This window comes from Artemia franciscana, chromosome 2 (genome assembly GCF_032884065.1).
Source record: "Artemia franciscana chromosome 2, ASM3288406v1, whole genome shotgun sequence".
Classification (NCBI taxonomy): Eukaryota; Metazoa; Arthropoda; class Branchiopoda; order Anostraca; family Artemiidae; genus Artemia; species Artemia franciscana.
This window is the reverse complement of record NC_088864.1, coordinates 36,248,629-36,273,009: the sequence shown is the minus strand read 5'-3', so window position 1 is coordinate 36,273,009 and position 24,381 is coordinate 36,248,629. Positions and strand designations below refer to the sequence as shown.

At 35.5% G+C, this 24,381-nt stretch overlaps 2 protein-coding genes across 2 annotated transcripts in view; one reads left to right on the top strand and one right to left on the bottom strand.

Moving 5' to 3' along the window:
- The window catches only part of LOC136040940 (E3 ubiquitin-protein ligase MYCBP2-like), a gene marked incomplete in the record, with an annotated part of 337,503 nt that overhangs the window by 183,588 nt on the left and 129,534 nt on the right, over positions 1 to 24,381 (top strand).
- The window catches only part of LOC136040946 (uncharacterized), a 71,702-nt gene that overhangs the window by 45,534 nt on the left and 1,787 nt on the right, over positions 1 to 24,381 (bottom strand). The window contains exon 2 of the mRNA XM_065725390.1: positions 6,272 to 6,568. Coding sequence (XP_065581462.1) covers positions 6,272 to 6,568 — 297 coding nt within the window. The remainder of the gene's footprint in view (positions 1 to 6,271; positions 6,569 to 24,381) is intronic.

The following is a 24,381-nucleotide window of genomic DNA, read 5'->3' as shown; positions in this document are numbered from 1 at the left end:
AAAACACGTTTTCGTTTTTATATGTACCCATTAATTAACAGAAACAATATGCATTTTTATGCATTTCTAAATATCTCAAGGACTCCCTCCTAGGATTAAATTTTGCCTGGAGTCTTGCGTGAAAAAACACATTAGCGGAAAAACTATTTTGATATTAAGTGTCTGAATTTGGGCGGCTATATTAGTGTCAAATATCGTATACCACTAAGTGTTCCTAAGCAAGGATACCTTCGCAGAAAGGCAGGGGGCTTAAGTAAAAGACAGGGTGAATGTACTGAAATCTGCAAAATTTCGTAGCATTAGACGAAATTAAGACGCTTTTCTGACGAAAAGCAGCTTTTCAAAGTTTAATTTTCCTCTTGGGTTAACTATTCTGTTCTTTTTTTTTTAGTAAGTTAGTCTTGTTCATTACCAATTTTTCAAAACCTGTCTTTCTCCCCTTGGTCTTACAGATACTGCTAAGTTTCGCACTGAATATTTTTGGTTATTTAAGCAGGGGTAGGGGGGAATCTTGGTCCTTTTTTTCCTCTTTTAGATGCCTACGATTGTGGAGTTATCAAGGTTCCATTTCAAAGCAGATTTAACTAAGGCTGCAGAGAGCAAGCCTTGGCCCATAGTAACCGAAAACGAAAAATCCGTTCTGAACAAGAACTATTTAATATTAAAAAAATCTGTCAATCTCAAAAACTTGAAAATAATAACTATTATTCAGCTTCGACTAAATAGACAAAATTTTGTGCATTTAGACAAAAGTATTCGACAAGAGTTTTCGAAATTTGACAATTTCGAATAAGAGCATGAAACCCCTTAAAAATGACGGATCTAAATGATAGTGGTAATAATACAACACACATAAGAATAGCCATTGTCGAAAATCCTGCATCTGAGAATTACACCCTCACATCGTGAAAATAAAAAAAAAACATTTTAATATGTTTTGCACTATTGTCATTGGTTCAGTTTTTTAGGGGGGGGGGTGAGATTGTGCTGAACCAGTCATAGAATATTGGTAGAGGCTCAAAGGACGAAGTTTTAAATTCCTAGTGATCTTTTAAGTCATTAAAGAGATCGTACCGTATCAAAGTGCCATGTTCTGCCATTTTGAGCTGTAAAAGTGTAATTTCGGCCCACCTAGATCCAAAATAACTGAGGGTGCGAATTTTGAGATAGCCTATTGATTTGCAAAGGCACTAATCCACCTGCCATCATGTCAAAATTGAATAGTTGCATTTTAAACAGAACAGTCGAAAAACACAAAAAAGTGCCTCCGAGGATGACTCGACTTGGGATATGCCAGTGGTGGGGGGCCCAAAAATTACACAAATAACCAGTATTAAACAGAAGCTTCCCGGATGTACTTAAAAGAAATGTATAAATATTTCACCTTGTCGAAAATTAGTCATTTAACAACTTTCAATATGCGTCATTGAAGGGCCCAAGGTGAAATAATTCGCAATTTCAGACATGTTGTTCATCTTTTGCCTCGGGATTATTTTGGGAATTGTGTATTAAATTTTTCAGGGGAAATTTTTCACGGTGACGGGAGTTGGAATTCCTGGCATGATTTGGCATGATTTGAAAAATGGTCAGAAATTAAATATAAAAAAAAAGTTTTTTCAACTAAAAGTAAGGAAGAAGTTCAAAACTTAGAACGAACAGAAATTAATCTGTGTATGAGGGGGGCTCTTCCTCATCCTTTGCTCTAAAGTGAGACTTTGTGTCCCAATTCTTCAAGAACGACTCTTGAAACACTAGGGTCGTTGAATTTGAATGAAAGATATTTTTAAAGAGCTTTAAAACTTCTGCGTAAAGAGCGAATGTTAAGGAACGGGCAGTTCTCCTCATATACGAAATAATTTCTGTTCGTTTTAAGTTTTAAAGTTGCTCTTTACTTTTAGTTTAAAAAAAGTTGTTTTATTTTATTATTAAACTGCAGTATAGAATTGACTGTAGAGTAAGAATGTTTTTAAGATCAACAAACAAAATTTTAGCTCTATAACTTCTGAATCTATTGCAAAATACCAAATACTGATTTAGCAAGAATTATCAATAAAATGTTATTTCGCTCAGAAAATAAAACCCAAAATAATGAGACGACACCTTTTGAAAAGTGGCCAATTAGTATCATGTAGGCTATTATAAAATAAACCTTGCCGTTAGTGCTATTCATTTAGTCAGAATGAACTAGGCTGGAGTTACCCCAACAATGGGGTAACTGGAGTAAAAATAGGGCAAATAAAATCAAGGAATAGAAAAACACAAAGTAATTTATTTTACCTACTTTAGCTTGATAGAGCCTATTGAGGTTTGATCTGTTCTGTATACTTTATATTAGAAGATTCATCGTAATTGATTCATCAACATAATTAGTCGTCAGTCTTTGTTGTATTGTTAATCGGAAGTCTTTTTTTTTAATAACTAGGACCATCTTGTTAGCCTTTCAGAAACGCAGAATTCACACAGACAAAAACATCCATTACTAATTTCGAGAAGGTTTTATTTTCACACGTCTTAAACATTTCTCATTTTTCCTGTGCAACAGTTTCTGTAAGGAGTCCTAAATATTGGACTAAACGTCTAGACAGTTCTCGTTCATTGACTGATCTGGTTACAGGTTTCTTGTTTATGTTCCAAGACGCCCCCTGCCGTTATCAATCACCCATTTGCCCAAGTACAGAATTGGCACAGATTCGACCCATTGGGCATGCTGCCATGATTAGCACTGTTGTACAACCCCTGAGTTTTATAACTGACTATGTCTTTCGAAAGAATTTATATTAAAATCCAGAAGACGCGTTGTTTTTTTAGGAGCAACACAAAGGGGCGCAACGAAAATTCTTTTCTATTTTTTTAAATTAAAACGAAGAAAAATTTTGTCTATTGATGTATCTATCCAGGTTTAATAAGAACGATTAATGTCAGAGAACGTCTTGAGGTGCCACAAATTGGCCATATTTAACATTCAGTATTGCATTGTTATTTCGCAATGGTTTGCTCTGATTCTGATTGGATCAAATACTTCAAGATATCAAATGGTAAAGAGCGAACAGAAATGCAACGATATAAGTGAAGTCAGTATGACGGCACTAGAACCTCAAGGTCCAAACCAGCGGTGCTGATCTCCGTTTCCTGGCCCTTCAGCCAGGAAGTGTAATGGGGGGTTGGGGTCAGCCATCCTGTGCTTTCACAGACCCTTCCTGCTTACATACTCCAGATTTCTCCAGGTACCCATTTAGAGCTGGGTCGACTCTGGCTGAGCTTACAGAGCATGCCACTGACCCCGTCCCAAATTAAATAACAGGCTATGACAGGGATCGAGCCCCTGTCCCTTGGACAAATAATTCTTAAACCAGCGCGCCAACCACTTAGCCAGGGCGACTTTATGCAACGATATAGTGCCCCTTTGAAACAATGAAAGATGTCGTACTACAGCAATGTCCCGATTTCTGCTTGTTTATACCCCAAAATAAAATGTTGGACTGAAAATTTGTCACGTGACAAAAACAAGAATTTGTTTCATAAATATGTCATTTAAAGGTCTATGAAAAAAGAATGCATTTTGAAAGAATACTGTAATTTGAAAGAAAATATATGTGTAGCCTATAAGTATTTCTTAGCTTTCAAGAGAATACATGTTTTTCTTTTACTGATGTATTTTTAACAACATATAACCTTAATCAGTTTTCGTCCAAAATGTCACATGCGAGTTATGCAGGGGAGGACCACGATATGCAGTGCTAGACCATTTTGTAGTTGTGCATAGTTTCACGCCAACTATTGGGGCGGGGATCAGGGTTGCATTAAACCTCAGTAAATACCATTTTCAGGGCCAAATTTTCAAACTATGTCAGAAATCGTTCCGGTCAATTTGGAGGGGGGATTTATCCCACAATATTCAGTCTTTGCAGCATTCGGACTAAGTGTGTATTATAGATGTCAACGGATAAGTGTTCAATATAATGATGGGACCTATCATATCGTAAGCATATTTTTAATGTGCAATAAAAGATCAGACCCATGTGCTTACTTGGGCAAAGGATAAGGAGGAGGGAGCACCTCTCGGCAGCAATATTTACCCAAGAAATACCCCTTGCGAAGTTCAAACATTATGATCTGCAAAATCATTTGGCATTTCAAACTTTGCTTTTTCGGGGGTGATTTTCATTTTCTATGTATTGTTATGGAAAAGTTAAAATTTGGCGTAACAAGAGGGATTATAAGGAGGCGGCGGCTGCTATCATATTCAGTAGATATCTCAATATCAGAGTCAGCGCTACAGCACTGCCAAGTAAACAGCTATGTGCATTCAAATGCACATAACTTGGAAGTTCTAGTGCCCTTTTGAGGCCCGAAAGTAATTAAAAGTAACCGCCTATGCCAATTCTGTTACCCGGTAACCCTGTAGCCAATCCCTTATAGTATCGTATCAAAATTTTAAGACAACCATTTTGTCAGAATAGTGAAAAGGTCCAAAAATACGCTTGCTGGATAACTGATCCTCGCAGCCACTGAGACAAGGGCTGTAAGTAACGCGAATTGCCCATTGCTATAATTGTAAATTGTTTGTTTGAACTTGGGTGTGCCATTGGCTTGAAACTTTTTGGGATCGACCTCTGGATAACAAGGATCACATATTTTGCTATGAAATTAAATTTTGTTGAGGGTGCGGAAAGGAGCAAAACACTTTTTGCCCCTAATCAATTTGAAATTTAAAGAAGTAAATCCTTGAGCCAACACGAACCTAATTTACAAAAACAAAAATGTGATGGGCACGGGGCCTCCAAAAATAGGGACCAAAAAAAACATAAAACATTATCTGGGTGGCTCGAACTTATATTCTCAGGTCGTTGAGTTAAGGGGACACCAAATGCAAAAGGAAAAATAATGGTTCCCGAAAATGGGACTCGAGACAAAAGGCCTGAAAAGGACCGAAATACTTTTTTCCCCGACCACTTGGTTTGGAAGGGACGGTCATAGAATACTCGAAGGGGGCTCATTCAGCTGAAAATTCTATTGCATATTTTTAGCACCGAAAGTATTAAAGGACAACGAGCCTCACTCCTTTGCCCTTTTCCCGTCCCGTGCCCATACTATCGGATCAAAATTGTAGATAGCCATCCTGAAAAATGAGCCAACAAACTTAGTTTACTCTGAAAGTCTTAGGTTTACAGGACATGCTGAGAGAAGTACCTCAGTGAAGACAAAAGCTCTAAAAAAAATGGTTTTACTGATTGGTGACGCCCAAAATAAGCCAAATATGTTTGTCCTGGTCAGCCATCAACTTACTGGGCTAAATGAATCTAAGAGGGAAAATATGAAAAAAAGAATCAATTCGTGAAACCCAAAATGGGCCGAACATGGTTTTTCTCGGGTCAGCGTGAGACTTCCAGGGACAATAAATGTTAGAAGGAAAATATGGCTATATCGTTTCTTATTACTAATAATTCTTTTTTTTTTCGTCGATCCGCTTCAAATTTTTAGGCTAAGTAGACACTCTAATTAAAATTTCAGTACCAAGAGAAACTTAATCAAGACGAAAAAATTAAGGAAACAAATCTCGCTGTATAGATTCGTGATGTCCGATATATATATATATATATATATATATATATATATATATATATATATATATATATATATATATATATATATATATATATATATATATATATATATATATATATATATATATATATATATATATGTATGTATGTTTTTAACTACGTAAAACTTGCGAATATACAACATTCTTCGCTGTCCCATTGTCTGTGCTTATAAATAGATTGTCAGGTTTACCGACTCTTGAACATGCAACAAATAATTGTCCATGGGAAATATATATATATATATATATATATATATATATATATATATATATATATATATATATATATATACATATATATATATACATATATATACATATATATATATATATATACATATATATATATATATATATATATATATATATATATATATATATATATATATATATATATATATATATATATATATATATATATATATATATATATATATATATATATATATATATATATATATATATATATATATATATATATATATATACTCTCCTTCCCACGCACCCAGAATTCCACAGTAAAACTATTATTTAAAATTATAATATAAAATTAATGCTGATCGAAATTTGGTTGCAATATTCGCATCCAAATTTTGACAAAACGCCAAATTACAATCAAACAGCTTCTTTTAGTTTTTATATGTAGCTTTGTTAAGGTCCAATTACCTGACAGTGGGAAACCTCCATACTAAATGGTGACCTGGCATTATCAGCAAAAGCTGCTGTTCGAATTCTCAGCTCTCTGCATCTTCGGATATGGACGCCTGGCGTTTTTGAAGCAGCGATGTTTTTGCCACTGCCTGGCTCAAAAATAATCCGACCAGCATCATCAATCAAGACATCAGTTAAATAGGGTTTTTCTGTTAAGGCACCGGGACCAAGTATTATGTCTCGACAACCTTCTATTGATAGCAGACCAGTATTTCTTGGCAATGACTGGTAATCGAGATTCAACGTGGCTTCCTGGAAATCAAACGAGCTAATTAGTGATTCAAATTTCCCCACTCGAATTTAATAATCTATATGTTGTCTACAGGGTAAGAATTGAAACAAGCACATTTTTTCAAAGAATGGTTTTTTCCAGTGAATAATTCTAATTTTGCTGGGAAATGGAAACTTTTCATCTAAATGAAAAATTATATTCCCTGAACTAACTCACGAAACTGTCGTGGCTCTTCTGTTCATAATTATGTACAGAAAACATAATTGACGATGACATAATTCAGCTAACAATAGAGATTGATTTTTTAAATGCAAATAGTGATTTGAAATCAAACAGTTCTTGGTAACAAACTGTACTAAGGAGCGGCCCGGCTCAATAGTAGCCAAAACTCTAAAAAAAAAACGGAATTTTGACACTAATAGATACATCAAAAGAATCAGATTTTTATGCTAATTTTGAGTATATATGTTTCATGAAATTTAGTCGTACCCGTCGAAATTTACGAGCCTTATTTTAAAAAATAGGGGGAAACATCACGTAAACATCATAGTATCTTAACAAAAATCACACCATCACATTAAACGTATCAGAGAACCCTACTGTAGAAGTTTCAAGCTCCTAGCTACAAAAATGTAGAATTTCTTATTTTTTGCCAGAAGATTAAAGGTTATAACCTTTAAAAAGATTCTAACGGAAATTAAAGGTTCTAGTGACATTTTAAGTAACCAAAAAAATTAGAGGGCACTTAGGCCCCCTCCCACGCTCATTTTTTTAAAGTCACCGAATCAAAATTTTGAGATAGCCATTTTGTTCAGCATAGTCGAAAACCTAATAACTATGTCTTTGGGGGTGACTTACTCCACCACAGTCCCAGGGGGAGGGGCTGTAAGTTACAAACTTAGACCATTGTTTACATATAGTAATTAATGGTTATTGGGAAGTATACAGACGTATTCAAGGGGATTTTTTCTGGGTGGGGGGGGTCGAGGGAATGTGGATACGTGGGATAATCTTTCCATGGAGAATTTATCATGGGGGAAGAGAATTTCCATGAAGGGTGCGCAGGATTTTTTTACCGAAACTGGCAACAAAAAAATCAAAACAGAATGGAAAAACAAAAACATTGACAAATACGCCTCGGTAACCGTCCTCTCAAGCAAAACGAAACTTTGTAATTTTGTAGGTGACTCCTGAAACCGCCGCTCGAGGATCACTTGACGCGTTGAATAAGAGGTTGCAATTCTCATCAAGACTGCATAATATGTTTCTTTTTTTGGAGTGGGTGTTTTCCTCCCTTTCCTAAATTTCTGCTAATCACTCCTCATACTAATAACTTCTGATAGGTGGCTTCAAACTTGACAAGTTCTTCATATTTCAAACTAACCTAAACGTAGCCTATATTTTCTCGACATAGGCATTGTTTTGAAAATTCAGTTTTCTAGAGTTTTGGCCACGAGAATTAGTCTTTACTACCACTTGATTATTATTGCTTGGTTTGATTAAAGCAAACCAAAGCTTTGATTCTTTAGTGACATTTGGGAAATCTAAAAAAATCTACTTCTTAGAAAACATGTGTTTTTAAGCTTTTAGAGCTTTATTTATGAACTTGAACCGAAAATACAGCTTCGGCCATGAAAATAGCTAGTTTCTGTACGGTATTAAGTAAAAAGAGACAAGTTTTTTCAAAAGAAAGTAAGGACCAACAATAAAACTTAAAACGAACAAAAATTATTCTGTATATGAAGAGGGATACCTCTTTCTCAACCCTCGATCTTCACGCTAGAGTCGTAAAGCTCTTAGAAAATACTTCTCATTCAAATCCAACGGCCCTTGAGTTTGAGTCACGTTACAGCGTTGCCTATAGTAAAGAGTCATAGAGTTTCAATATTTGTTTTTGTTTTGTTGTTTCCCAGAGAATCTTCATATGGAAGGAGTGATCTTGTAAACTTCGGAAGGGGCTCCTTCTATTGAATCGAAAGTTCTAGTGTCCTTTCCAAGAGTCAAAAGTGATCGGAGGACAAATAGCCCCCTCCCCCTCCGCTCCCGTTTCCCTAAATGCATCCGATCACAATTTTTAGATAGCCATTTTGTTCAAAATAGTCCAAAGGTCAAACAACTATGCCTTCGGGGTTTACAAAACCCCCGAAGCCCGGGGGCAAGGGTTGTAATTATGCAAGTTGCCCATTGTTAACAGATAAGTTTTTTATGGAAGGAGTGGTCGTATAAACTTAGGGAGAAGCTCATTTGATTGGAATCGAAAGTTTTAGTTCCCTTTTCAAGATTCAAAAGTGATCGGAGTGTAATACCCCTTACGCCCTTTTTCCCCAAATGGATCCGATCAAAGTTTTGAAATGGCTATTTAGTTCAAAATTTGCCCATTGTTAGCATATACGATTTTTAAGAAAGAAGTCGATGTATAAAATTTGGAGGGGCTTATTTGATTTGAAATCGAAAGCTCTAGTGCCCTTTTTAAGAGTAAAAAGGGACCTAAGGGCAATGAGTCTTTTCCAATAGCCAATAGCCTTTTCACCCAAATGTATTCAATAAAGATTTTGAGATAGTCTAAAGGTCAAATAACTGTTGTTCCTGGGACAGTGAAAATTGTCTCCGGTGTTGAAAACCCCCAGTCCTTGGTGCAAGGGCTGTAAGTTATGCAAGGGCGCCAAGGAGCAAAATCTTGAGGGGGGCAATGTGACAAAAGGTACCAATAATTGACCAAATTGACAAATTTATTATAAAAAAGAGTTGAAAAAGAAAAAACAAGGAAAGAGGGCGTCAGAAAAAATCTCAGTGGGGGGGGGCAGCCCCCCGCCCTGGATCCGCCGGCGAGTGGGTATTGAAATAAATCAGAAGCCACCAATTACAACTATTAAATTAGGACTTGATATTTTAATTCTTACGCCAGACACATGAAAACTGGAGAAATATTCATTGTATTAACAAAAAACCAAAACTTTGGCAATCAAAAACATACAAAAATTAATTTAAAAAAAACAACTCTAAGAAATTTCTCAAGAAAAATAAAGAGCCATATTAATCTTAAGACCAGGAGAAACAAATTGCTATAATAATTCAAACTCAAAACAACCAAAAATTACTATTAAAGAATAAATGAAACCTAAAACGAACAGAGATTGAATAAACGATTATAGACAACATAGAAATAGCAGGTTCAAATATAGATGAATATATAAATCTTAAAGCGAGTAAGAATGAAATTGAATGTTCAAGTCAAACTTAAAACGAACAAAAATTACTACAAACACGAGTTTGGCTACTGCACTTTCTGCCCTTTCCCAACCGTACAAGTCTAAAGCTTGTTGCGTCATTTGCAATTTACTGAACATAAAATATATTTAAAAAAATTCTTTTATATTTACGACATAATAAAATAAAAATCAAAATTGCAGTGAAGTAAAATTTTGAATCGCTGAGTTTCCAAGAATCGATATCAATGTATATCAAATATTCAGTTTATTTTCATTAGTTCTTTCCCGTCGTCTTGAATTATTATTATCGGAAAATTTTATCGGATATCTTTGAGGGGAGGGGGACTAGGGGCTCTCTAATATTTCCATCGCTTAAAATGGCACTAGAGCTTTTGATTTCCGTTCGAATAAGCTCCCTCCCATATTCTGGAACCACTGGTTCGATACAGCCATCCCTGGGAAAAAAACAACCCAATAACAATTAAACACGCATCCATGATCTTTCTTTTGCAAAAAATACAGAATTCCACATTTCAAACAGTTCGTGGTAACAAACTGTAGTAAGGAGCGACCTGGCTCAATAGTAACTAAAATTCTAAAAAAATGGAACTTTGATACCAATAGCTACATCAAAAGAATTGCATTTTAATGCTGATTTTAAATATATAAATTCCATCAAGTTTAGTCTTACCCATCAAAAGTTACGAGCCTGAGAAAATTTGAGTTATTTTAGAAAATAGGCGGAAACATCCCCTAAAAGTCATAGAATCTTAACAAAAATCACACCATCAGATTCAGCGTATCAGAGAACCATACTGTAGAAGTTTCAAGCTCCTATCTACAAAAATGTGGAATTTTATATTTTTTGCCAGAAGGCAGATCACGGATGCGTGTTAATGTGTTTTTTTTTTTTTCTCAGGGGTGATCGTATCGACCCAGTTGTCCTAGAATGTTGCGAGAGGGCTCATTCTAACAGAAATGAAAAGTTCTAGTGCCCTTTTTAAGTGACCAAAAAAAGTGGAGGGTACCTAGGCCCCCTCCCACGCTAATTATTTTCCCAAAGTCAACGGATCAAAATTCTGATATAGCCATTTTATTCAGCGTAGTCGAAAAACCTTATAACTATGTCTTTGGAGACGACTTACTCCCCCACAGTCCCCGTGGGAGGGGTTACAAGTTCAAAACTTTGACCAGTGCTTACATATAGCAATGGTTATTGGGAAGTGTACAGGCGTTTTCCGGAGGATTTTTTGGTTGGAGGCAGGGGTTGAGAAGAGGGGGATATGCTGGGTGAACTTTCCATCGAGGAATTTGTCATGGGGGAAGAAAATTTCCATGAAGGGAGAGCAGGATTTACTAGCATTACTTAAAAAAAACAATGAAAAAATAAATATGAAAAAGTTTTTTTCCAGCTGGAAGTAAACAGCAGCATTAAAGCATAAAACGAACAGAAATTATTACCCATATGAGGGGCTAACCTCCTCCTAACACCCCACTCTTTACGCTAAAGTATTTTTAGTAATTTCAACTATTTATTCTGAGGCAGATGTGATTCAGGGGTCATTCTTAATGAATTGGGACAAAATTTAAGCTTTAGTGTAAAGAGCGAGGTACTGACGAGGGGGCGAACCCCCTCATATATGTAATAAAAATATGAGAATACAAAAGTTTTTTACGTAAGCTAATTTATAAGTTACGTATATCTTTTACTTATAAAAAGATTCGTAAAAAATTAAAAGTTCTAGTTGCCTTTTTAATTAAACGAAAATAGGAGGGCAACTAGGCTTCCTCTCCCGCTCTTTTTTCCTCAAAATCATTCAATCAACATTATGAGAAAGCCATTTAGCCAAAAAAAAATATATATAAATTTTGTTTTAATTATTCCTCTGCGGAGAGCCAAAATCAAAACATGCATTGATTCAAAAACGTTCAGAAATTAAATAAAAAAACAAGTTTTTTAAATGAAAGTAAGTAGCGACATTAAAACTTAAAACGAACAGAAATTACTCTGTATATGAAAGGGGCTTTTCCTTCTCAACGCCCCGCTCTTTACGCTAAAGTTTGACTCTTTCTCTTAACTCTACATTTTAAAACAGTAAAAAACTTTCATTTAAAAAAAAATGGTTTTTTTTATTTAATATGTAGATAGGGCCTTGAAACCTACACAATAAGGTTCTCTCATATGCTGAACCTGATTTTGTGTTTCTTGTTAAAATTACTTAACCTTTTGTGCAAGTTTCTTGGAGACGCTACAAAGAAGTATTTAAAAGAGCAGTAGCTAGAAGGTTTTTGCTTGTGAGTGCAGGAAATCTCATATCTCGAAAAAAAAAAAACAAGTCCCTTTTTCGAAAATCAGGCGAATTTTTTTAGGCTCAAACTTATTGAGCTTTTTGTATTTGGAATCAGCATAAAAATTCAATTCTTTCGATGTATCTATCATTATCAAAATTCCGCCTTTTTCCAGATTCGGTTACTGTTAGGCCGAGTCACTCCTTGATTAAAGTTCGTTACCACGAGCTCTTTCAAAAGTATATTGGTGTTTATCTTGCTTTGCCTTAACTAGTTATAGATATATATAGTTAATAGTGAGGAAACCGTGGTTTTTAATTGACCAAATGTTGAGCAGGGGTTTGAAGATACCCGTATCTACGTATGAGTAGAGGATGTTACATATTCTAGTAGGGTGTCTGCAGCTTTCTTGTTTTAAGAAATAATTTTCTGAGGGCGAAACTCTGAAGTTCCCGGGGATCCTGCAGACAACTATAAGAAGGACTGTCTTTCAGCTTTGCAAATATATATATGGAGTGATAAAAAAAACGAGGGTAGTTCAAGTTTGAGTTTTTTTGTAGAAGGGGAAAGAAAATTATTTTCTAAGTTTTTTGTGAGGTTTGTTTTAGAATGTTTTTTCATATTGCCTTATTCACCTGATAATAAAACGGCTATATATATATATATATATATATATATATATATATATATATATATATATATATATATATATATATATATATATATATATATATATATATATATATATATATATATATATATATATATATATTGGGGGTGATACCTGACGCGGGGATGCCATGGATATTCTGTGGTAGCCACAATACTGTGCTGGGTAGAGAATTTAGAGTGGCGAAACCCTATATAGGCCAGTGTATTCTCCTGATGAGCCCTTTTGTTGGGTGTTGCCTCTGAATCATTTGTTTATATTATTTTTTCTATTGTTTGGTAAATGACGACTTATACTTATTGACGACATGACTGCCTGTCCATGGATTATTCTTTATGGTTGATTGTGTGTGGCTATGCTGTTTGACCTATGTGATTGTATGGATGAGTAGGGTTAAGGCCTCATTCAAGTGCTGGTCTATATTAATCACTAATTTAGGAAAACAGTCTTCCTTTTCTCCTTCTGTCTCTCTTTTTTTTGTGTTTGTGCTGTTGCATTGGTGATTTCTCTTTTCATGATATATATATATATATATATATATATATATATATATATATATATATATATATATATATATATATATATATATATATATATATAATTTCGGGGAATGCCCTTGTATAGATGGTTAAGTATATTCATTGATATAGGATAGGTTTCGCTGGCTATTTATGCTAGGAAAAACAAGCCATTAATCCATTCCATTTAATATCTTCCCGGAAGCGTTCCATAAAGAATAAGAATGTCAGATGTTAGGCGTACGATCTTTCTCAATTGACCCTAGGCTCATTATTCCATGCCTATTAAGCGGTTTTTTGCCAATTTGGAATTGAATCTTCCTTTTCTGGAAATTCTGTTGATCTGCATACCAGGATAACAAATGGTAGAGATTTTAAATGTCTTAGTATATGAATAATTTATTAACTTGGTGTTTACTTGATTTAAGTTGCAAAAGACTAGTTGAATGCCTAGCATAAATGAATAAGGCGTGATTACTAAGAATCTCCTGAACATTTTATCAGAAACTTATCGCAAGTCATCAATTTACACAGTGCTTAACCATCAGAGCCTAGAATCTAAAAAAAAAGAATTAACGAACTCTTACCGGATTCGCAGAACTGAATCTGACTGGACTATTTGCAAGAAGACGAGTCAAGCGTCATTATTCAGTTGCGCTTTTTTTTTAACCCTATCGACCTATTCTGCGTTTTCTGGACGATCTTGAGGAGAACAGCAGTGCAAAAATGTGTGGAAAAGCATTACAGTTACTTGACACTATAAACCATTTACGATTTGTGATGTGTCTCCATGTGACAAAAAAGTTTTTCTGTCTGACGCTCCCATTGTTTCAGCAGACTCTTCCAGCAGTCGACTGCAATTTGGCTGCCGCTTGCAAGTAGGCACAGACTGTCTTTTCCAGAACATCAGAAACGCAATAAAATACTCCCATTGCTTTCACATCTGTTTTTGACGAAGCTCAATATTTTGTTAATACTTTAGAACTTGTGATGAATCGCCCAAGAACAAGAGATGGAAGGATTGAGCATCCAAACCATCCTGATCTTCTTGCGTCCCTCAAGATGCGCCTCCCCAAAATTAACCCGACAACCAATCAAGAGTGCATTGAAGGGGAGGGGGCTTCAGCTCCACACCAAACTAGTTGGCAAATTACAAAGAAATATATATTTTCGTTCCTACCAGTTCCAAACGCCTTCCCACCCCTTAATTGTGTCAATGCGGATAGATATATTAATTGGTAAATACAAACTACATTGTAACCATTTTTTAGCTGCCGAAAACGTTCATTTAATTTGAAATCTAATGAGAAATGTTTTTATAGTGACTTATTTAATTGGCTCGCACTTGCCAGAGCTCTCTAAAGGTTATCAAATACCAAGAAGTGTCTCATATGGTCTTGGCATCTGTTTCTTTTCGAAAACTTTCGCTGTGGGAAACTGGTACAAAGAGACAAAATCTTTCTTTTTTTTAATCTCAACCCAATAAAGTGGTTTCCTTGATGTAGTCCTTGCTTGTGCATTTGCTATTTGAGGATTGAGTTCCACACTTTTGGGAGCCAAAATACTGTACACCCAAAAACTTCCCCTAAATAAAGTCACAAACACTGTAGCAAAGACTTTGATAGTTACACATGGGAATATTTATCTTGTTCTTGGAATAATTCCTGTCATAATTTACTTCAAAACGCGCAACTTAAAAATTACTTTGTCACCTATCGATTTCCGATGAAAGACTTTGTCTTAGAAACTTCGAAGGGGGCTCAATCGATTAGAAATTGAAAGTTCAAGTGCAGTATTTAAGAGCCAAAAGCGATTGGATGGCACTCGTCCCCCCTCCCAAGGTCCCTTTTTGATGCCATCCTCCCAAAGAAATCAAATCAAAATTTTGAGACAACTATTTTGTTCAGCATAGTTGAGAGGTCCAACAACTATGCCTCTGGGGATAACATGACCCCTAATATCCCTTGGGGCAAGGGCTGTAAGCTTTGCGATTTACTCAGTATTTATGTAAGAATTTTTATAAGGAAGGGGGCACTTTTTATCATGGGTTTTAAAAAGGCTAAGGGTGTTAAAGTGAAGCTTTCAGGGAATGTTCAGGGGATTGTAAAACTAAATATAAAAAAAAACACTACGCGTTTTCAAGGTTGTCAAAAGGGTTTATCCGCAATATACCAGAAACGTTTAAGCGAATTAAGTTAAAACTTTTAAGCCAGGTTGAGGGGTGTGGTCGATTAATATTTGTCCAGGATTGTAATCTCATAATGGTCAGAAAAGCTACAACCTTATAGAACACCAAAGATTATGCAGATTTTCAATTTATTTATTTGGATAATATACCACGTACCTATCCGTCCAACGTTCTACAGTGCAACTGTTATTGAAATTGTTGCAATTTTTCAAATATAAGTAGTAAGCCAAAATCTTATTCTTATGCAAAAACAAAAAAAAAATCGAACATCATTTTAGTAACCAAAAAAAACTGTCAATTAAAAAAAACATAAATTAATTTTAAAAAACTTTTCCCTCAAAAAGAAGTTTTTCGAAGAAACCCAAAACGAACAGAAATCACAATAAATAACCAAAGTAAAATTAAACCGAACAGATACTACAGCAAACAGCAGTCGGGCTAACCCCCCCCCCCACACACACACACACACACACTTCACCTTCTAAAGTTCATTGGTCTTGATTAATATGGTGATTTTTTTTTTTTTTTTTTTTTTTTTTTTTTTTTTTTTTTTTTTTTTTTTTTTTTTTTTTTTTTTTTTTTTTTTGACGTTATGACAAATAAAAACACATAGCTCAAAATAATAATTTTTTCAGTAAAGTGCAAGTGACGATTTGGTCTTTACAAGGGATAAGGGACGTTAGCCCGACTCCTGTTTGCTCTAGTTCCTATTCATTCTAATTTTAGCTCGGTTTATTTTAATATGTATTTGTTTTGAGTTTCACTTATTTGTTCATAGCGATTTATGTTTGCTTTTCACTTGAATTACTATATGACTTTATCTCCGCCCGTCTTAGATTTAATATAGCTGTACTCTCTCTCTCTCTCTCTTTAAAAAACTTCTTTTGTGGTATAAAATTTGTGTGTTTTTATTAATTAATCCCAATAACAAATTCTAGGCCTATACATGAGCAAAGAGAAAATTGCATAACTTACAGCCCTTTCCCAAAATGCTATGGGGGTCATGTCATCCCCAGAGGTATAGTTATTGGACCTTTCAACTATGCTGAACAAAATAGTCATCTCAGAGTTGAGAGAGTTGATTGGATTTCGTTGGGAGAGGGCACAAAACGGGGGCATGGGAGGGGCACTGGTTGACCTCCGATCAATTTTCACCCTTAAAAATGGCACTAGAACTTTCCATTTACAATCGAATGAGCCCCCTTCAAGCTTCTACGACAACTTCTTCCACCTGAATCGGCTTTGTGAATAAAACAATAAATAAATAATGCATGGAGCCCGCTTCGCTCTTTACTTAGGTAGCTTCTAGGAGCCCGCTTCTAATGATTTGTTAACGGTGTTGGTTAAAATTTCGTTCTTAGCTGGTGGAAAACAACTGTTGGCAAAATTCTCAGCAGAGAAAATTTTGTTAGGACGGAGGAAAAGCAGCTTAGGCCTACGGGAAAATACCGTCAACTGAGCTCTAGATTCTTTGGGTGTTATTAGGGTTGGAATTTACGTGCAGCTTTTAAATAGTTTCCGATTGATCGGCTATCTCAGAATTATTACCGAGTAGCAATTTGTCCCTATTTAGTTATATTGTTTTTGTTTTGTTTTTTGTGAGAGGAAATACTGCTTTTCGTGGCATGGCAGGAAATCCACTTTTAAAAATCCACTTTTAATTGTTGACTACCAGAGGCCCTGGTTCAGACTTTACTAGGTTGCAGCTGTGACTGTAGTCAAAAAGATAAAATTAACCCAAGGAATAACCTATCAGAAAGAGTATAGGCAGAACTGGTTTACGAACCACAGATTCGCTCGAAGCTTCGAGCTTTGCGTCTGAAATCGCGTGAAAATAAATGTACTATGATCTTAAATATAGTAGTTTTGTGATCAGCGAATCTATTTGGCTAAAATGCGTCGATAAAAGCGATTTTCCAAGTCGCTTAGAAATCAGGGTAGCCTAATGTTTGTACCGTAGAGAAAGTAAACTGTTAAAATTGAAGAACGAATATGGTTCTTCATAATAATTCTTTGGCAGTTCTCTAAGATGAACACAAATATTTTTTTTTGCAACCCACGCCATTTTGCACTACTTTATTATTTACAAATTTTAACTCTTTCAAGCTCCTTCGCCCTGTTCTTAGATTAATTCCAGTATTGAATCAATTGGTAACTATTGAAAGGACAGTACAGTCCTCTCTAGGTTTTTCCGGAAATAGTAGGACACCTCAGACAGAGGACTATGGAGGGACATATTTCTAAGAAGATCAGTACATAAAGGATTGCTTCCTTTTCGAAAAAAATAGAACTTTATAGTTTCCGTTTTATTAGATTTCCATAAAGAGGAAATGTCACAATCCAATCAAAGAGACGGTTTTCTCTCACCCCTTTACGAGATGTTCCATCTGGTTGACCGTGGGAATATCCAACTCACTAAAGGGACACTTATTCCAAGACTTAAAGCAATTTAATTGTTGGGTAGTGCCAAGATTCACTAACAGAACTTTCATGAGCATAGTTTGGAAATGGATAATCTTACAAACCTTCCGCCGTTTCGTAGGTCAAGAGCTAATAAGGTTGATTGATGTGCAATTTCCTAAGTTGAAATTTCGTGTAATCAGCTGGTCCATGACCATCTTTAAGCAGATTTCACAGAGGAACTGTTTTGCCGGCATAATATGTTTGAAATTTGTGGTCTTTTGCAGTACTTTCCCAGAAAGCACATGTCTATTACTTTCGGAGACTATAATGAGTTAAGTTCTACCCCTGAGATTCCCTGGGATATATATCCCTCCGAGAAACCCCTTTTAAAGTTAACATTTAAGCCGAAATTTATTAATGACAAGAACATACTGCCTTTCCATCATACGAAATAGACCTTTTTAGTGAGGAATTTCCAATAGACAGTGATTAAAATACAACCTGGCACGTACGCAGGGGGAGGGTCCTTTGGGCCCGCCCCCCCCCAAAAAAAAAGAAAAATTGTGAAATGTTTAATTTCGCCATGGTTTCTTGGGATTTCTGGCAAAAGTAGGACATTTATTAAGAATCTAGATACATGTGTGAAGCCTTTTTTGGGGGATTTTACAGCATGCAATTATCCGGTCAAGACACTGCCCACTTATTAACCCATTTTCTGTCAAACTTTTTACCCCCTTTGAAGTAATTAGCAACTGTACTGTTATTATTTTTCTTGTAAAGAGTTTGCTTTCCACAGCAAAATAGAATTATCCTTGATATTAGGGCGTTTATCCCCCCTTTTCAGGATAAAGTACAACTTTTAATGGATCAAATTTGGAAACTATCATTTTTCATTAAAATCTATGTTTTTGCAATATAAGAACTACCCCCCACAGCACCCATATTGCACTGCTAACCCTAAAATTTCCCTTTCAGTGAGATATAATAGATTAATCACTGGTTCTAAATCGCTATGAACATAACCTGAGCCTAGAACGTACTTTTGAGGCTTCAGTCTTCTTCCCCCCCCCCCACCCGCTACAATACTACAGATTAAAGTTAATCTGTATTTTCCGATTTACGTGCTTTTTGCATTACTAAATAAAAAGAAGTGCTACTTTATATCTGCTGTTTCGAAGGTTTTGCCCCCTCCCCGAAAAAAATTCCTGTGTACGTGCCTGAATACAACCTATACAAATATTTTGGTTATAAAACCAATAGTCGACTATCAGTTGGCGGCTACTGAAGACAGCAGAAATATTCACATGGGTCGTCTTTTAATCCCAGTTTTCATGGTTTTTTTTTAGCTTCTTATGATTTGTATAAGCAGAATTTTACCTTTTTTGAAGAAAGCGAGAAATAATGTTTCTTAATACTGAAGGTTGTCCTGTTCTGCATTTTTCCTTTTAGCAAAAGAAAATAATTGCCTTGTGTAATGGTGCTAGTAACTTGATTACGAATAACTTGATAGTAAACTTGATTATACTATGACACCCACTTACAATGGCATAGTTGGAGGAGGACGTCTAAAGCAGTGCTTTTACTGGATTTGAGGCCCACATCCACCTCACAAATAAAAAATCCCAGGATGTTTTAGCTTAGTCCCCAGAGTTATTCCTAGGATATTGTGGATATGACGTTTTATCATTTGGGAACACACGTTGTCTTTTGATTTACCTTGTTACTTACCCATGAAAAGATTAAAGTCCCATGGCGGCTTATAACGCAAGAAGATCAAGGTAGATCTGAGAAAAATGTTTTTGGCCATCCCCTCTCCAGAGTCAAAATTTGAGGCACACTTACCCTCCCCTTTCTAACACTTGAAAGCTTCAACCTGATACCCCAACCTGATACTGAGAGTTTCAACCTGATACCCCAAGCCATTCTCGAGATACTGTAGATATATTAAATTAATTTGATAACCAGGCACCATCTCGCATCTTAGACATGAACTAATCAAAAACACTTTCCCATAAAATAAGTTGTTCAAAGAAAAGTGAAGAACTCCATTAAACCAAAAATAAGTAAACATAGAATCAAATAATCTACGAAGCGTAAAACTACCATAAATCAGCATCAATAAATAAATGAAACGGAAAACGAACAGAAATTACAATAAATAACCGAGTCAAACTCAAAACGAGCAGAAATTAACATTATTAGGGCTCAAAACGCCTATGTATTCTCAAAGCCAGAAAATAATCTGCGCTTCAATGAAAAAAAAAATAAACTTTAAATGTTTTCACTTTTAAAACTTTAATAAATAAAGATTAGAATAAAGCGCAAATTATATTCTAATTTGAGAAGGCATGGGGATTGTGAGCCCTACTCATGCTGATCATGTTGACACCAACAAAATATAGTAGAAAAATACGCTGTTCAGAATGAAGCGAACAGAAATCAGAGGCAACGCTATAGCGTTACCTATAGTAAAGGCTATAAGGCTACAATGTTTTTTTTTCAGAAGCACTTAATATGGAAGAGGTGATCATATAAACTTCGAAGGGGGCTCATTCGATTGGAAGTTCTAGTTCCCTTTTTAAGAGTCAACAGTGACCGGGGGAAACTAGTCCCCCGACACACACACTTTTTTCCCAAATGCATCTAATAAAATTCTGAAATACATGTTTTTTTTTAAATAATTCAATGATCAGATACCAAAACTCCGAAGTCGACACAACCCCCAGAGTCCGGAGGCAGGCGTTGAAAGTTATGCCCTTGGGACATATATAGTTCTTATGGAAGGTGGGCTCGTATAAACTTCATAGGCGACTCATTTGATTGTAAATTGAAAGTTCTAGTTCAGTTGACTCATTATGAGTCAAAAGAGATCAGAGGGCAACTAGCCCCCACACACCCTTTTCCCTTCAAGAGCTTCAGATAAAAATTTTGAGATACCATTTTGTTAAAAATAGTTTAAAAATCAGACGGCAAATCTCTGGGATTGACACAGCCCCCCAGATCCCGGGGATATGTCCATTTTGTTAAAAATAGTTCAAAGATCAGATACCAAAAACTCGAAAGTCGACACAACTCTCCCTTGAGCCCCGAGGCAGGCGTTGAAAGTTATGCCCCAGGTAAATATAAAGTTTTTTATTGAGGAAGTGGTCGTATAAACTTCAGATGGACTCATTTGATTGAAAATGGAAAGTTGTATCTTCGTTCTTAGTAGTTGAAAGTGATCGAGAGCATCTGCCTCCCTCACCCACTCTTTTCCTAAAATAATATTTTTCCAAAAATAATAGAAAATTTTATTTCCCAAATAAAAAATTTCCCCACAAATTTTTTAGATTGCCATTTTGTTAAAAATAAACCAGCGGTCAGATAACAAATGCTACGGGGTCTACATACCCCCCCCCCCGAGCCCGAAGGAAGGGCTGTAATTTATGCCCTGGGAACATATAAGGTTTTAATGGAAGAGGTGGTCGATTATAATTCTCTTTTTAAGAGTCAACAGGCGATTGGATGGCAACTAGCCCCCCCCCCCCCATTCATGCCACGCCCTTTTCCCCCAAATGCATCTGATAAAAATTTTGAGGTAACTATTTTGTTAAAAATAGTTCAAAGATCAGATAACGAAACTCGACACAACCCCCCCCCCCCCCATAGCCTAGGGGCAGGCGTTGTAAGCTAAGCCTTGGGGGCATATATGGTTCTTATGTAAGGGATGCTCGTATAAACTTTGAAGGGGCTCATTTGACTGGAAATTGAAAATCTAGCTCATTTTTTAGGAATCAAAAGAGATCGGAGGACAACCATCCCCGCACACCCTTTTTTCAAAAAGGCATCCGATAAAAATTTTTAAATAACCATTTTGTCCGAAATAGTCCAACGATCAGATAATAAAAACTTCGGAGTCAAGATAGCCTCCCAGAGCCCGGGAGAAGGGTTGTAACTTGTGCCCCGGGGTCATACAGGGTTTTATGCAAGAGGTGGTCGTATAAGCTTCGGAATCGACTCAAACGATCAGACTGAAAATTACGATTTCCTTTTTAAGAGTTAAAAGTGACCAGATGGCAAACTTCCCACCCCGCCCTCTTTTCCCAAAATGCATCCATCGAACTTTTAGATAGCCATTTTGACAAAATAAGTTCAAAAATCAGATAATAAAAACGCCGGGGTCGACACAACTCTAAGATCCCGGAGGCAAGTGTTGTAAGCTATGTCCTTATGTTTATGTTGTAAGCTATGTAATCAGAGCCAAAAATTTCAAAAAAGCGTAATAAACGCTTAGAGCGTAATTAAAGCGTCATAATGATTTCCTGAAATCCTAGAAGATATACAGGGTTAGTCTCGGGTTCTCGAAAAGGTAATTCCAGGTTTATCCCTAAGAGGTGTTCTTTATGAACTAAGATATTTTCGGTTTGTTTGTTCTTTATACTAGTTAATAGGCAAAAAAAAACAATTGTTTTCCTTCTTGAAAATAACGGGCGATTTTTCATACTTGAGAGGAAATGTTTTTCTCCATTTTGTATTTAAAATATCAAAATATTTCCAATTTTCTTCCCATAGCTTTACCAAGGTTCAGGCCATTGATCATGATAAAAAAAAGAAAGAAAGAAGAAATGAAATTATCAAAGCACTATTGTGGTTCCGCAGTAGATGGATAGGGATATTCTGAATGTATTCGTGATAATTGCCTTGTTTATTGCTTTGGTGCTCAACTATCAAACATGAAGTATCTTTGTACTATTTTAGTTGCCATACTTCCAAGTAGGCGCCATTATCTTTTCAAACGTACAGAAAAGAAAATTGAAGCTAAGGCTTGGACAAATCACCCGAACATTGCAGAGTTAATTCTTAGCTTGCAAATTTGTTTCCAAATAAGGCAATCACAAAGACTACAACATAAAGCAATTGCATTATCCTGGAAGCATTCCATCCATATTAGTCAAGATAAAGTTACAAATGTGGTATAATCTTGTATTTGGTCAACTTGAAAATTAGGCTATATAATTGTCAGCAAATTAGAGCCTAATTTCATACAAACTGATAGCTCGTTCAGTTTTATACTCTAGAAATATTAATCTACATGAGCAAGAAGCATTTACACTTCCTCTTTACAATCTCATATACATTTAGTTCTTCGTTTTTCCATTTGGTGTAAACAAAAAAAAGGAAATAAAGTTATAGAGTAGAAATACAAAGGTAAGGGTGAATTTATTTTATGAGTTAGGCGATTATTCGACATTAATCCCCTGGTTAATGTCGAAAAATGCCTAAACTGATTAAGAAAGAATATATTTTTTGGAGGGGGGGGTACTGGGCATGAAAGCTTCCTGCACAGTACTTGAATTCGCGTCTCGAATCCCCTCCCAAAATACTTACGAAAAAATAGTTTTACGATCAGGTTATTTCACACACACAAAAGTCCACTAAAGACGTCTTCTAGTACAGCATATTAAAACATTCTTACCAGACCTCCCCCTCCCCTCAAAAAAAGAAACTAGTGTTCTCATGATATATAATAAGTTTGCTCTATTTTTTCGTCTTAGTACTAGATTCTCCACTGAATGTCTTGGCTTAGAATGCATCGGAAGGTTTGAATATGATTAGGTCTAAAAACTTGCTACCAATGAATTGTCAAAAGATTATCAAGTCCTTTGGCACCATTCATGGTTATGTAGGTTAAGTAAAGAACGATCCATGTCAATAGTAACCAAAGCTACAAAAAGCGGAAGTTTTATGACAATACAAACATTAAGAGACGCTGTTATTTTTTCTGATTCTATATATGAAAAATTTATCAAGTTGAAGTTACAAATAAATTTTTAATTGAAGCCAAGTTGGAATTTTCTTTCAAAGTTAGGGTAGAACCCATTTTCATATTATATGTCAAACCTTACAAATCATGAAATAAGGAAGCAGTGGATTTAGATGGCTGGGAAGACTTTCTTAAATCCTTAAACGAGCGGTATATCCATTCGTAAAAGTTTTTCCCCTGGCGCAACTATTTTCAAAATTCATGTAAATAATTATTTGGTTTTCCCCTTCCCATTCCAAAAAGAAACTAGTAAAAAACCGAATTCAAGCTTAATTTTTATATCCATTTTTCTAACATGGTTTTTCTTATATTTTCTTTCATTTTTGAAAGAAACAATAGCGAAATTTTTATGTGTAGATTTTTATAAGAAAGACATTCCAAAATGGGTTTCGAGATTCATTTCCACATTCATTATTGATAGGTTTTGCTTTCAACAAATTTACACTGCCGTTTCTTTCAGGAATGATAGATCACATAGGAAAAAAGATGGAAAATCGTGAACAATTCTAAATAATTTTATAGAAAATCAGTAAAACTTCGATTAAGTGAAAGTCCCTTATCAAAGGACATTTCATTCAGTTATCCTGAAAACATATGTAGTGGTTTTCGGTCTCATATTCTGGGGGGAGGCATACTACAGGTGTAGCCTACCTTTCATATAACTTGTAGAAATTCAGTGCCAGGTGTCAGAAAAAATAAGAGGGGGGGGGGGTACAGCTGCACCCCCTGCCTAGCTCTGGATAAGATATAATT